At 52.8% G+C, this 14406-nt stretch overlaps 5 protein-coding genes across 5 annotated transcripts in view; 2 read left to right on the top strand and 3 right to left on the bottom strand.

The window, feature by feature from the left end:
• Positions 1–962: 962 nt before the first annotated feature.
• On the bottom strand, positions 963–1205 carry PV08_01948 (uncharacterized protein; the record flags this gene model as incomplete). The annotated part of the gene is made up of 1 exon (XM_016376308.1): positions 963–1205. One exon carries the CDS (start codon positions 1203–1205, stop codon positions 963–965), a length of 243 nt encoding a protein of 80 aa, XP_016241584.1.
• A 2309-nt stretch (positions 1206–3514) lies between these two features.
• On the bottom strand, positions 3515–5448 carry PV08_01949 (uncharacterized protein; the record flags this gene model as incomplete). Its single annotated transcript, XM_016376309.1, has 3 exons — positions 3515–4052; positions 4109–5238; positions 5299–5448. The coding sequence occupies 3 exons, from the start codon at positions 5446–5448 to the stop codon at positions 3515–3517; spliced, it is 1818 nt and encodes a 605-aa protein (XP_016241585.1).
• Positions 5449–5766: 318 nt separating this feature from the next.
• Positions 5767–6849, top strand: PV08_01950 (DNA repair protein; the record flags this gene model as incomplete). Its single annotated transcript, XM_016376310.1, has 1 exon — positions 5767–6849. One exon carries the CDS (start codon positions 5767–5769, stop codon positions 6847–6849), a length of 1083 nt encoding a protein of 360 aa, XP_016241586.1.
• A 436-nt stretch (positions 6850–7285) lies between these two features.
• Positions 7286–10031, top strand: PV08_01951 (uncharacterized protein; the record flags this gene model as incomplete). Its single annotated transcript, XM_016376311.1, has 4 exons — positions 7286–7373; positions 7436–7717; positions 7770–9620; positions 9769–10031. 4 exons carry the CDS (start codon positions 7286–7288, stop codon positions 10029–10031), a joined length of 2484 nt encoding a protein of 827 aa, XP_016241587.1.
• An 828-nt stretch (positions 10032–10859) lies between these two features.
• Positions 10860–14406, bottom strand: part of PV08_01952 (uncharacterized protein) — a gene marked incomplete at both ends in the record, with an annotated part of 4933 nt that continues 1386 nt past the window's right edge. The window contains 2 exons of the mRNA XM_016376312.1: positions 10860–13483; positions 13530–14371. Coding sequence (XP_016241588.1) covers positions 10860–13483; positions 13530–14371 — 3466 coding nt within the window. The remainder of the gene's footprint in view (positions 13484–13529; positions 14372–14406) is intronic.

A 14406-nucleotide genomic window follows, 5' to 3' on the forward strand; every position in this document is an offset into this window, starting at 1 on the left:
GGCGGCCCCGTCGAGGCAAAAGATCGCGTGCAACGTTCTGGCCGCTGGAGAAGGTTGGCGCTCGTCATTACTCCCCTCTGCCCTACTATGGAAGAATTGAAAACGGGATGGGGTTGAGCAGACGAGAGGATGGCTCTGCGGAATAGCGCACTCGATGGCCATCGGCACGCTGTCAGCATCATGGAGAAACGACATTCGCCATCCAGACCCTAACAGAAACGCCATGTCACTTACGCCACGTGAGAACGACCGACCAATTTAGGAACAATCGACGACGCGAAGGCGATGATTAAGCGAGTGAGTGAGTTGATAGAGCACTGGCAGTTGGAGCCAAAGCAGCATGACGTTGTTTTGTGGAATGTATGATGCAACCGATCGACGAGGCTGTTTTGGTTTCCCCAGGTGCCCAGCACCCCATACGAGGACGAGTATGAGCACCATTAGTCCGTCGGAGAAGGTGAGGAAAGCCTCGGTACCACTCCCGTCGCATGCTCGTATGATTACTGGTGTCTGGAGCATTTGCAGGCTGGATAGTTGATTCGGAGAGTAGGAGACCCTTCGCATGGTCTGTCCAGACATTCGTGATTGTACGCTCCCCAGGTAAAGCAAAGCCGAGAAGATAATCGCTTAATCGCGCAGAGACAAGAAGAATTTACAGAGGGTTACAAAAATTGTATATTGATGATACACCCAATGAAGTAGCGATGTACTTGAAAGATTCCTCTACTGCCAAAGAGGAGAAACACTACCGCAACCAATACGTGTGCGAAAACTTCCGTCCAAAACTCCTAGCTAGAGGGACAAAATAGTCCGTTATGATTGGCATGAATTGGGAAAGAAAGTGACCCAAGAAAACTGGGCAGTGCTCTTTGTATTTCGGAAAAGATGGCCCTGAGGTGTCTCTTTGATTCCGTCATGCTTATATGTGCCGCTAAAAATCGAGCGTGGATAAAAGTGTCGGGCTAAAACGACGATCGCGACGAGTTGCTGCTATGTGTACTTTGCTTTGAGAGACCATTCTGGGCGTGAGCATCAACGCCGTGTGTTGGAGAACTTCGTCGTCGAGCTGATCGCGTCGCGGCTTCCATTTGCTGTTGAGTATGCATGTGCATCATTTTGGCATACGAAGTCATGGCCACAAGAGGATCCGAGTTGGATCCGAAGGGCTCTGATGGGGTTGTGAGGTATTCAACAGAGGCAGGCATTTTGCTGGCGGGTGGCTTTAGGGTGACTTGTTGAATGAAGAGGTGAATTGTCGAGAGGTTGCGCAGAAGGACAAGAGTCGTAGAAGTCTTATTATTTAGAAGAGGAGAGAAACGCTTTGGGCTGCAAGGAGTTATGTGTTTGATAAAATCGTGGTATCCATGGCTGGACATTTGGCAATATATATCGTCCTCAGCGCTAGTGAACTTTCGATGCTGTTACGGTTCTCGTACTAGGTTCAGAGGGGGTATGATCACATTGTGGAGGCGAGTGTTTGAATGCTTAGAGGACGGTGGCGTGTGCTAGAGGCTGTTGAAGCGCGAACGGACGCGGAGAGCCATCTGCAAGTTGCCGCATGGATTGCCAGTGGCCCAGCCAGTCAGCGAGCATATCGAGAACCCAGACTGACATAGATTGCCGATCAGACATCAGCAACTTGGTCTCCGATCCCAGCATAACTTTCGATTTCCAAGGACAGCGTGGCGATCGAACGAATAACGTGCGCAGCCACCCCGTCGTCGAGGTGGACTTGGACCCTGCCGATCAGCATTGTAGGGTCCATACCCGGTCAAGGGGCAGTGAACAAGAGTGATACCATCCCGCGTGAGCTGGTTAGTAGTTGGATCTAGACCCAATGAGAGAGATTGTGCAGCTGGAGTACAGGAGACGGAGGTTATGAAGATCGTCAGGGTTCTTTTTGTTGTCTTCAGACCATCATGAGGCCTGATCCACGGTGGGAAGGGCTGCGTTGATGATGAGGAGGAGGAGGGCAGATCTTGGATCGTCCCAGCGAACGCGACGACTTGATCGAGGCTCTGGTGGATGAGTACGGGAAGCAATGCGGCCGAAATCAATCAGACCCTTAGTTGTGCGTACCGTGCGTGAACTGGGTTCGGTGGCCCTCTGAAGAATGTCATGCCCAACCCTCTGCGCAGTGAAGACGTCTTTGAGCACGCTGAGAGAGAGCGGGAATGCGGGTCGCAGCCAAGAGGGGAAATTCATTATATGACGTGGGACAAGCTTTTCTGAAACCCCCAATGCTGCCGGTGATTCGCTGCCTCGCCACCGCAGCCTCGTCTGTGCCATCGTATTTCTTGCTGACTCGAGGGGCAAAGGACCCTGAAGTAGCGATATCATCATGGCATTTTTCATGATTCCCATCCCATCTGTTGCTCGAGCCCCTACACCATCGATGCAGATCACTAGTGAGATCACCTGTGACTTCTACCCTTACCCTTGATACGAGCACGTTCCAGTCCGAGTGCGAGAGTATGAGCAGGAGCCTCGAGGACATCGTCCCCAAATCCCACTCTATGACAGCCACGAACCCGTGTTGGTAGAAAGTCGTTTCCCGCCGAGTGCCAACAGCCCTGATGCGACTAGCCCCACTAGACACACATGACAGCACGAGGAGCAAGACGTCCCCAGAGAATAATGTGTCGAACTCAGATAAGAGAAATTTGTGCCAGGGATACTCCTCGATTTTTGGTGTAGTATGAGTTCACCAAACACAATGGGAAACAAGAACAAAGTCTGGCGAGGCTCAGGCTGTCTAGCAACTCTACATCGTCTGGGCCTAGGTTCAATTGAAGAAGTAAAGTCCGGCAAGAATTGCGAAGAACAATTGCGACTAACAGCTCCCGCGGGCGTGGGAGCTGATACTTGTACTCCTCCAGTTGCACTGTGAGATCGGTGCTGTAGAAGCGAGGGCATGCTGGTTGTTTAGGAACAGCCAAGAATGAAAGCCACGGACCTGACTTAAGTGAGAAAATAATCGACCTTTTGCTCATGAATCTGCAGAGGTATGTGAATCGATCACGACAACTCCCGTATCAAGGCTAGGGCTGTGTGTGACGCACAGCGGCAGCACGACTACCCCATTTCGGGCCGGCTGTATCTGGAAACACTCACACCCATATTCGTAGATGCTAGTGCTGTGGTGAAGATCAAGCATTCGCCTTCCTAATACCACGACGAATCCTTGTTAAGATGCAAAGGCACATATGAGGACATAAGCCATTCTTCCCACGTTTCCAAATCATTGTGATTCATGGAATTGACCTCCTGAAAACAGTACCTGGAGTCGGTGGAATCGTATTCCGTGCAGACCGAGGAGAAGAGCCTGCTTGATGTTCCAGGCTGCCGCAGCACTGACCAGGACGACGTGTCCTTCTTGTGCCAGCGACCAAGCGTTGTTGCTGGCCCCAATGTCATGCGCATAGGCTCCAGTGCGAGATCCGGTAAACAGGCAATGTCTTACTTATTGCGGGGGAGCATTCTCTGTGCAGCAGCAAGACCTTCGTTGACTCTCCTAGGGCGGCCCTGCTCGGTCGTTTCGATGGGACGACTGCGGCGGACGTGGATAGGAGGACCATGTGCCTGATTGGGGCGGGAAAGCTGGTGGTGGTGGGGGTGGGAAGGGAATGTTATTGAAAGGCGCACCGCCCGCGAGATAAGGCGGCGGAGGAGGGGGAGGGGGCCACGTCCCTTGCCAATTTGGTGGTGGTACAGGAAAGTTTCCAGGTTGGAGAAGGGGTGGTGCAGCAAACGCCTGATCTGGTGGCAGAGCAGCGAAGGCAGTGGCGCTGTTTATCGGAGGTCTCAACTCTGATCGCTGCGGTTGGCCAAATGTGTGAAGGTTCCCATTATGCGAACATGGCAGACCATCATTGTTGGTACTGGCATGGTCATTTGTGTGAGCAATCTGTACCGAGACCTTACGATCTAGAATTTCTCTTCCGGAAAGGCTTTGACTAGCCTTCTCTGCTTGGGCAGGAGTTTTCAGATTGACAAAGCCATAGCCGGCAGGTCGATTGGTTCTGGGGTTGGTCGGAAGAAAAACCGACTCACTGTCCATACATTAGTGAGAAGACCAAGGAAAATAATCATTAGTGGTCCAGCTTACACATCGTAGTCGGCAAAGAAGAGCTTGAGGTCAGATTCGGTTGCCGCGTAGGGGAGATTGCCTATATGCAATCGGCATCTTTCAGAGTCGGACGTATGTCCCGTCTCCGGTAGGGCAGGGACAGGGCTGTATTCTCGGCTTCCACTCGGGCTCTGGCGTTGTCGGTCGTTGTCATTTCGGCGTCTGGACCGTGATCTGCTGTAAGATCGCATCGATCGGTCGTCGCTGGAATCGCTATAACGTCGTCGTTTATAAGCAACGTTACTACGGCTCCTGCGTGAATCTCGTGAACGACTTCTTAGGGAATCATCGTCCTCGGACATATCCCGCTTTCTCATCTTTTCGCAAAACGATCGAGACCAGCCGTAGTAAGTATCCCCAACCTGGTCCCCAGTCTCGTTACGATATGATATCTGACCCATCTCATCGACATCAACACTTACGCCCTTGTCCTCAAGGGAAGCAATGGCGTTATCCATACTCTTAATTTCTTCCAAGAAATCCTTCAGCGCATGGACGAGACTATCGTCTGCTGGACCCGCAGAAAGCTGTAACGCGCGTATTTGCTCTGAACGGATAGGCTGGAGACTGTTCGGTACGATATGCGGCATGAGATTTCCTGCCGGCAGATCCCAGAAGGGTGAAGAAGGGTCTCCGTGCGTAGCTGGGAGTATATATGGCGACTCTTTGATGGGGCTACTGCCTTTGTTCTGTTCTTGAACTTCATGTGTGCTCTCCTGGGATTCCGCATCCATCGGATCCAAAAGCCTCAGGAGCACATGGTCTTCAAAGTAGCCTGCCTCTTTCCATATTGTTACGATATCGTGCACTCGCCTAATGGTTCTCGGTTTGGCCTCTTTTGCAGTTAGTTGGAACAATTCAAGTAGGTAAGGTCGCAAGGACTGGGTGAGGTTGGCCTGATGGTGGGCTTCGGATGAGTGGTATTGGGCATGATGCAGAAGGTCATTGAGCAGATAGAGGATATGCAGTCGTCGTCTTTGCAGGCTGTGATTCGCATAGTCGCTCGCCGGCGATACGAGATGTCTAGAGACGGTAGCCAGGAATTTCCCAAAGGCGGCCGTCCTTGCTGAAGACACTATTACATTGTCGAGAAGCCATTCCTTGCATTTCTATAAGAGTTCAGTCAATCAAATCCTTGCATTACGGTGTCACGCTGGACTCATTCAGACCTGAACATTGTGCCTGGAACAGCAAGCGAGAGTGGCATCGAAGACCTCATGGAATTTTGTCAAGTCCTCGCGGGTCACTTTGGTGACATCTGCACGAAACAAAGACGCGCCAAACGCGGCTTTGGCCAGCGAAATATGATGTGAGGCCATAGATAATCAGGCTCCGCCGGCCTTGTTGGTTGAGTTTGCGATTTCATGCAAAGTACAGAGATTCCATGCGGTACTACAGCATGTGGATGCTCGGCCTGCAATATTGGATGACTTTGGATAGTGCTTATGTAATTCGGCATTTTGTGTTCGACTGCGGTGCCTGCAATGGACGTTCATATGAACATCCTCCTTCTGTACAACCCTTACTGCCAAACACCTTGCGTCGTTACGAAAGACGCCCACTGCTCTGGAGAGACTCACGAGACTCTAATTGTCTCCCTTTCCTCGCAGCCGTGTCCCACTACTCCTTCAGATGATATGTCGGCCCGGCCTACAACGCCTACCAGGAGTGGCGAGCCACCCTCTTCACCCTTGACGCCGGAGCAAGTCAGGAGGATTGAAATCAACAGACTTAAGGCAAAAGCGCTCAGGGAGCAACGGGATGCTGAGGCTGCCCCCGTGTATCCGGCCCAGCCAGCCGATGGCGCAGTCGCTGGGCAGAAGCGCAGCTTTGCGACATTCGCAGGCGCAACAACTTCCAATCGAGATGCCAGGTCTCCAATTAACCCTACACGGCCTCTCGAAGCCATTCAACCAGCACGGAATTTTGCCAAGTACGTCGAATATGACTTCAGTAAGATGACAGACACAAAGGGTGGGTTTCTGACTGCGGACGATGACCCTCACAATAAAGCATTGCATACCGATGAACAGGATCCCAAGCCCACTCACATGACACAGAGAGAATGGGAACGAGCACAACTGCTGAGATCGCTGCGCAATCAGAAGGCGGGGCCATTTGAACCGGGCATCAGCGCGGCCAAGGATGAAGATACCAAGTCGTGTCGAGATTGCGGTACGCAGGAAGTCGATTGGAAATGGTTGGAGGTCTTTGGCATCGCTGTTTGCAATGCGTGCAAAGACAAATTCCCAGAGAAATACAGTCTACTCACAAAGACGGAGGCAAAGGAGGACTATCTGCTTACTGACCCTGAACTGAAAGACGAGAAGTTACTCCCACACCTGGAGAGACCCAACCCGCACAAGTCAACCTGGCACAATATGTTCCTTTACCTCCGATGCCAAGTTGAAGAATATGCTTTCTCGGAAAAGAAATGGGGATCTGCTGAGGCTTTGGACGCCGAATTTGAAAGGAGGCAGGATGACAAGAAGCGGCGCAAGGAGAGTAAGTTCAAGTCCAGACTAGCGGACTTGAAGAAGCGGACCAGGGTAGAGGCACATCAACGCAGCCGAAAGGGCGGAGGAGGTAATTTTGGTGATGATATAGGCGAAGGAAAGCATGTCCACGAGTTCGGGCGGCCGATAGACAACCCAGAGAGCGGCATTCCGGTCAAGAAATGTATTATCTGCGGACTCGAAGTCGAGGAAATGGACCTGTAACATAGATTTTAGTGATGTCGATGAGGAATACTTGCCAGGACGATCTAGCCAGGCTCTGTTTCCAGTGTGCACCTGTTATTCAAAAGAACCAGATTGCGCAGTCGCTTGTATTGCTTCATTTTCGAATGACGGACAAATTGCGGGTGTCGGCGCTAAAAACTGCCGCGCCTCAGAGGGACAACAAGAACATGGTCCATTGAACCTCACGCCGCTTCAGGAGAGCGAACACTTTTCCTTCACCTTTAGTGAATCGCTTCACCAGTGAACGAACTGTCGTCTTTTAATCAATCGTCTTCCACCGGCACTCGATCTGAAATTGGCTGCGAAACCCGAAGAACCCCCACAGAGGCCAGCGTGACCCCTACTCACTTCTCCGCGGTTCTTTGAGATGGCTAGATGAAATACTCACAGCTACACGAGCGCCTGGCAGCGCAATATGGCGTGGCAGTCAGGGGCCGGCGGCAGCGGCACAGGAGGAATGGCATCTGGAGATTCGACCGGAGTCCAGGCATATACACTTCAAGGTAAAGCTCCTGGGATATCGTCTGATGTGGTCAAAGGATTGTCACTTACCAACTTGCTCCAGGTGTTATGCGATTTCTTCAGACCGAATGGCACAGACATGAACGCGACCGCAATGCCTGGGAGATCGAACGTGAGGAGATGAAGAATCGCATTGCGGTTCTTGAGGGCGAGTCACGAACGGGCAAAGGAATACGAAATTCCCTTGAAAAGCATGTCAAACTTCTGGAACTTGCGTTGAAAGAGGAGCGTCATAAACTAAAGAACAACGACAAGACCGGGCTCTCCCAAGACTCAAAGGACACGAAGGAAAGCGCACAAAAAGAGCTCAAGTCAATCGCAAAAGGTATAAATCTTCCCGACGCGGTGATACCCATCACTGACCTCACTCCCAACAGGAACCTCTGTCAGAGGCTTGAGCCATTTTGATGCTGAAATCGACGCCGAACATCACCGTGCCCAAGGTATACGACAAGAAAAAGAACGCGACAAGTCAAAAAGCTACCTCTCTAAGTGCTCCTCCGAGATCAGGTATCATGTCCTCCCAACGAATGCTGTGCCTCCCGACTCTATTGATCCCTCTCTGTCTTCAAATGGGAATCATGTCTTCTCAGGCCGACAGCCAACTCAGCAAGAGCTTCAAGAAGCATATGTACAACTACAGCAAGTCAAACAACAGCAGCAACGCAACATTGCCATGAGCAGAGACAATGCTGCGCAACAATCACCAACATTTGCAGATCCTGCTGCACTTCCTCGTTCCAACACGCAAATTGCCCTTGACGAACTTCAAAGAGGCCCTGTGGAAGTTCAAGTAGCAGAACACAACAACCAGTCTATGCCTGCCTTCGACACAGGAAAGAACTTTTACAATGAGCAAGGTCCTCCTACTGAAGAGCAGGTCGAATCCATATCTCACAGCTTCGATGCATACGGTCGGGAGATTCCTCAAAAAGGGAGCTCCGAACAAGCTGCGGTTGAGGGTGCAAAGCACGAAGTATCAGATGGCTGGGACTTTGACGAGAGCCCAGCGGTTCAGGAGAAGCTCGATGCAAGCGCCCAACACAGACTAGACACCGAAACATTTCCCAGTGCGAATCTTATTCCCTCCAAATCGCCGCCACGCGCCCCCGGTTCATATCGACGAAAGAGCCTAGGAAGCAGACGTCGAAGTGAAGGGAGCAACGACGCGAGAGAATTGGCCTTGAAGTCGGACGCTACACAATTCAAAGTCCGCTTCGCGATGCGAGGCCATCTGGACGTCGTTCGCTCTGTCATCTTCACCGGAGGAGGTAGCCCTGCGGAACCCGAATTTTGCACAGCTAGCGATGATGGAGGCGTGAAAAGATGGCACATCCCAACAACTTACGCACACAATGTCGCGCTCGGCGATGACCTAGATAGAATAGCACACTTCACGCACCGTGGCCACGTTGGAGCCGTTTGCTCATTGGCGGTATGCCCGGCGTCAGGCAACTTCTCCAGCGGTGGTCGGGCTGCTGGTGACGGTTGGATCTTTTCGGGTGGTGAGGACGGGACGGTCAAAGTCTGGGAGCGCGGTCGCGTCGATGCCAAAGCGACGTTGGAAGGCCACAAAGACGCCGTCTGGGCGCTATGTTGCTTACCCGGCACGACAGGAAGCATCCTTGGTGACCGGTGCTCGCAGTATGGAGGACCAGATCGTGTCCTGCTTGTTGCCGGGGGAGCAGACGGGACCATCCTCATTTGGGCCGTGTCCACGCCGCCCCAGCTGACTTCACCGCCTGCTGGCAGTCGATCTGCTAGGGGGAGTCGCAGGGCTAACTCGATATCGGCAGGCTCAAACTTCCCGAGTTCGCCTCAACCCAGCATCGCGAGCACGACGCCATTCAGTTACAGCCTCGTCCATCGGATCGAAAGGGCGCAGCAGCCAGCCCCGACGTCCATCTGTCCCTTGGGTTTGAACGGCGATAGTTTCGTTGTTAGCTATCGGGACGCAAGTGTCCTCGTCTTTGACACACGATCTGGCGAAGAGATTGTCGGCATGGCGAGTCAAGAAACCTACGATGGAACTCCCGATACGGGAATCAACGCGGTTGTGGCTAGCAGTACTGGCTTCGACACGCGCGACTCTGTCGCCCCAGGCCGCCGAGGCTCGATGGGTGAGGACGACGTCGTGCACGGAGCTACGGGCTCAGAAGGGGGCGTCGAAGGCGTGGTCATTGCCGGCTATGAAGATCGATACATTCGCTTCTTCGATGCTAATAGTGGTACGTTGTTGTCTTTGTTTTCCTTTCCCCAACTTTACGTTTGGAATATTTTCCGATCATCACAATAACCCTGCCTTCCTGTGGCTCCCTCCCCCCTCCCCTCCGCGGGGAAATGGAAAGGAAGGACTAACTTTTTTCTCCTCAAAAGGACAATGCACCTATACTATGCTCGCACACCCATCGGCTATTTCATCGTTGTCGCTGAGTCCCGACGGCAAAGAATTGGTTTCCGGAGGTCACGACGCGAGTTTACGATTTTGGTCTCTCGAAAAGAGGAGCTGTACACAGGAAATTTCAAGCCACCGCATCATGAGGGGCGAAGGGGTTTGCAGCGTCGTTTGGAGCCCCGATGGGAGATGGGTCATCAGTTGCGGCGGTGACGGTGCCGTCAAGGTCTTTTCGAGGACTTGAAAAAGGGTGGCGCACCCCCGGGGTGTTTTTGGTCTCTCTCATCCCCCGAATCACTTGTTGTTTTAAGTAACCACTACCTACCCACCCGACTACCTACCTGCAGGACGTCAGGTTCCTCAGGTACGGTGTTGTGTACCTTTCTGACCCCATGTTCCATCCACGTGTGGAAAGAATCAAACTTGACCTACCTCACTCTATCGTGAAACTTGGGATTGCGTTTTTTATCTTTTTTTTGTTGTCGTTTGAGCATTGTGTCTATTTATTGATTGAAGATCTCATGAGCGTCTGTCCGTTGGGCGACGTAGATGGCACTACCACTTACACAAGAACGGAGGGCGTCTGTGTGGACGAGAGTGCGACGACAGTCCAAGGGGAGCTTTTTAGAGTCTGAAGACTGAGACAGTATAAACAGGTAGAATCCATCCGTCTTGACGATTCCGTTCAGACGAAAAGGATGGATAGATGGAAGAAGGTACGTGAAATGTGTAAAAGTCATTCCATTCAGATGAAAGTATGGAAGATCTGTGAAATGTACAAAGTCATCCCTTCAGATGAAGAAAGTATAAAGCTGTCCTTAAACTATCGAAGGGGGGGAAAATAGATGTCCCTCAGTTTCGAGGGGATAGAAGGCGAAAAAAGTGGGTTCCTGCTCAATAGGCAAGGAACCACATGGAAATACATGTGTGTAGGTGAAAGAAAAAAGAATCCCCAATCATCATCACGCTTTGAAGTAGAAGAGGGGGAAGAATAATAAGAAGAAGAAGAAAAATTCCCCCATGTCCCAGACCATTATTTTGGTGTCGATGTTCACGTCACGTCGGACTCGGATCACGGACATGAAGCGTCACTCAGCGTGATGGTGGTACCTCCGACAAGACAAGTGTTAGAAAGGGCATAGTTGGCGACGTACTCCTGAACCTCGGCCACAGTCTTGGACGAGATGATGGGCGTGAGGCCGTTGCGACCGTATGCGAGACAAGTCCCCGAGCTTGTGCAGCTGTTCCTGGCGGTGGTGATGACCTGGGTGGTAGTGCAAGGGAGCAGTCCGTTGCTGCAGGCTCCAGAGGTAATGCCGGCGTTGGCGACCGACTCCCCGAGGCAGAAGGTGACGTCCGAGTTGCACTGTTGTGCTGGCAGTTGTGTGACCGGGCATGTGGTGTCCGAGATGGCCAGATTGAAGATGCCGACGGCGGTACAGAGGGTGTTGATGGGACCCAGGAGACCAAGCTGACGCCGCAACTCGGCGGCCGTGACACTGAAAGCGTAGGCGACACCGTTGGCGTAGGCAGTGGACTTGATGCCCGGCAGACCAATGAACGAGTTCGCGAATGCTTGCATTTGAGCGTCGGTACAGCCAAGGACGTCGGGACATGTCTGGCTCTTGACTGTCCACGCAACAACGATGGGAGCGCAGAATTGTACTGAGGCGTTGCATTCGACGGCCGGGGTCGTAGTCGTTGAGGTGGACGACGAAGTTGTGCTGGAACCGCCCAGGCTGGATGTGAAGGACGTTGTCGAAGTCACCATGGTCGTGGGTGTCGACGAGCTGCCAGTCGAACTGCCGGTCGATGACGCTTGTCCGCTGGTCGATGTGGCTTGTCCACTGGTTGACGAGCCTCCAGAGCCGCCGGATGTGCTTGTGCCTGAAGTTGATGAGCCATTGGAGCCGGAGGTCGATGTGGCCTGTCCACTGGTTGATGAACCGTCTGAGCCAGATGTGCTTGTGCCTGAAGTTGATGAGCCGGAGGTTGACGACGCTTGTCCGCTGGTTGACGAGCCTCCAGAGCCGCCGGATGTGGTTGAACCTGAAGTTGATGGGCCGTTAGAGCCAGAGGTCGATGTGGCTTGTCCACTAGTTGACGAGCCTCCAGAGCCGCCAGAGGTGCTTGAACCGTTCGAGCCTGATGTGGATGTCGCTTGACCGCTGCTCGATGAAGCGTTTGAACCGGAAGAAGAGGTTGCTTGTCCACTAGTCGATGAAGACCCCGAGGACCCAGATGTAGTCGAGCCTGCCGGACCGGATGTTGTGGAACTGGTCGGGCTGTTCGGGCAGGTTGGGTCTCGAATCACAACGCTAACTGGACCTCCCAAGGCGTCACACACGCCAGACAGCTCACCTGAGGCGAAGGCCGCTGAGACCTGTTGAGGCGTAAGGGACAAACCGATGAGCTGGTTGTTGGCGACAACGACCGAGAGAATGTTGGAATTCAGCCCCAGAAGTTGAGGGATAAGCGACAATAGGTCATTGAAAGTGCAAAGTATACCACCAAGGAGAGGACAGTTCAAAGTGGCGACAGAGTTGGCGGAAATGAGCTGGGAGTTCAGGCAGATGTTCAAATTCAGATTGCATGTAAGGCCGGACGAAGTGGTTGTGGCTGGGGCGCTACTTGTCGTGCTTGAAGATTGTGTAGATATGGATGTTATGGTGGATGATGCTGATGAGCTTGCGCTGGAGGAACCTCCTGCACCTGAAGTCGATGAGCTGACAGTAGAAGTACCTGCAGTGGACGAGCTTCCTCCACCAGAAGATGTCGAGCTTTGAGATCCTGAAGAAGAACTAGCAGTCGAAGAACCTCCCGAGCCTGCAGTGGATGAACCGGTACTCGATGCACCTGCAGTCGATGAGCCGGCAGTTGACGAACCCGCAGTAGAAGAACCTCCAGAGCCTGTGGTAGATGAACCTGCAGCGACTGAACCTGAACTCGTCGTAGATGAGCCTCCAGCACCTGATGTTGTCGGAGTTTGTGACCCCGAGGTCGACGAACCCGCCGTGCCCGATGTCGTCGAGCCGCCTGATCCTGAAGTGGTTGAACCCGAGGCACCAGAAGTACTAGAGCCGCCTGATCCCGAAGTGGTTGAACCCGATGCACCAGAAGTACTAGAGGTCGACGATCCTGAGATTGATGTCGCTTGACCACTAGTAGATGAACCCGAACCTGAAGTAGTGCCAGTCGATGAACCTCCTGAGCTTAAAGTCGAGGATTCGCTGGTAGATGAACCCGCAGATGACGATACAGCAGTGGCCGAACCGGTAGTGGACGAGCCCGCTGAGTTAGATGTGCTTGAAACGGAGGATCCGGTTGTTGTCGAAACCGCTGAGCCTGATGTGCTGGAGCCCACTGAGCCAGATGTTGATGAACTATTCGACTCTGATGTCGATGTCCCGCTCGAGCTAACTCCAGAAGAGCTTGTGCCCGAAGATGTGCTTGCACCTGAAGAGCTTGCGCCTGTTGAGCTCGCACCCGACGAGCTTGCGCCCGAAGTTGTGCTTGCACCTGAAGAGCTTGCGCCTGTTGAGCTCGCACCCGACGAGCTTGCGCCAGAAGACGTGCTCGCTCCCGATGACGTTGAAGAAGTGCCGGCTCCAGAGGAAGCCGATGTGGAGGCACCAGATGAGGTCGAAACGGCTGAGGTAGAGCTGGCGACAGTTGTGCTCGTGCTCGTGCTGGGATCTATAGGGAATGAGTAAGTAGCGTCTGGGGCAGGAGAATAACTTACTAGTGGGAATGATATCGATGGGGTTGTCACAGACATCATCCGAAGTGTAGGCATAAACGAAGCCGTTCTCGAAGCAAAATCCAGCAGAGCCTCGAAGTTGAGCAAGCGACCCAACGATATCCCAAATAGAAAATCCGCTAGGCAATCCCAAGAAGCTTTGGACAAGAGAATGAGCCTTGACTGCAGTACCAAGGAATCGGTTGTTGTACAGGAAGCTGGTACCGTCCGTGCCTCTAAACACTAAGGCTGCAGAGGACAGGTCTTCCACCGCAATTCCTCTATTTTGAGGGTCAAAACCAAGGTACCGTACAACATTTTGCCTTGCACGAAGACGGCTGATCGGTCTGCCGCTGATTTGGAGATAGAACCCTGTACCGCTGGGACCAACACTGGTTGTTGATGACGCGCTGCTTGTTGCGGTCGTGCTCGCAGTGCTTTGGCTGCCCGATGACGTACTGGTGACTGAGGAAGTGACTGGCAAGGAACTAGCCGAAGAAGAGCTTGAGCTTCCACTGGAACTTCCAGCGGAAGAGCTTGCACTGGAACTTGCAGCCGAGGAGCTTGCACTGGAGCTTGCACTGGAGCTGGCTGAAGAGCTTGCCGAGGAAGACGTTTCAGAAGAGGAGCTCGTCGAAGAATTCGCACCTGAGCTTGTAGATGAAGAAGTCGCCGAAGAGGAGCTACCCGAGGACTGACTTGCACTCGAGGAGCTTGCAGAGACAGAGCTTGCAGATGAGGAACTCGCCGAAGAGGAGCTGGCGGATTGAGTGGCACTCGAGGAGCTTGCAGATGAAGAACTGGCCGAGGCAGAGCTTGCAGATGAGGAACCCGCCGAAGAGGAGCTGGCGGATGAAGAGCTCGCCGAGGCAGAGCTTGC

The sequence above is a fragment of the Exophiala spinifera genome (genome assembly GCF_000836115.1).
Source record: "Exophiala spinifera strain CBS 89968 unplaced genomic scaffold supercont1.1, whole genome shotgun sequence".
NCBI classification, from domain to species: domain Eukaryota; kingdom Fungi; phylum Ascomycota; class Eurotiomycetes; order Chaetothyriales; family Herpotrichiellaceae; genus Exophiala; species Exophiala spinifera.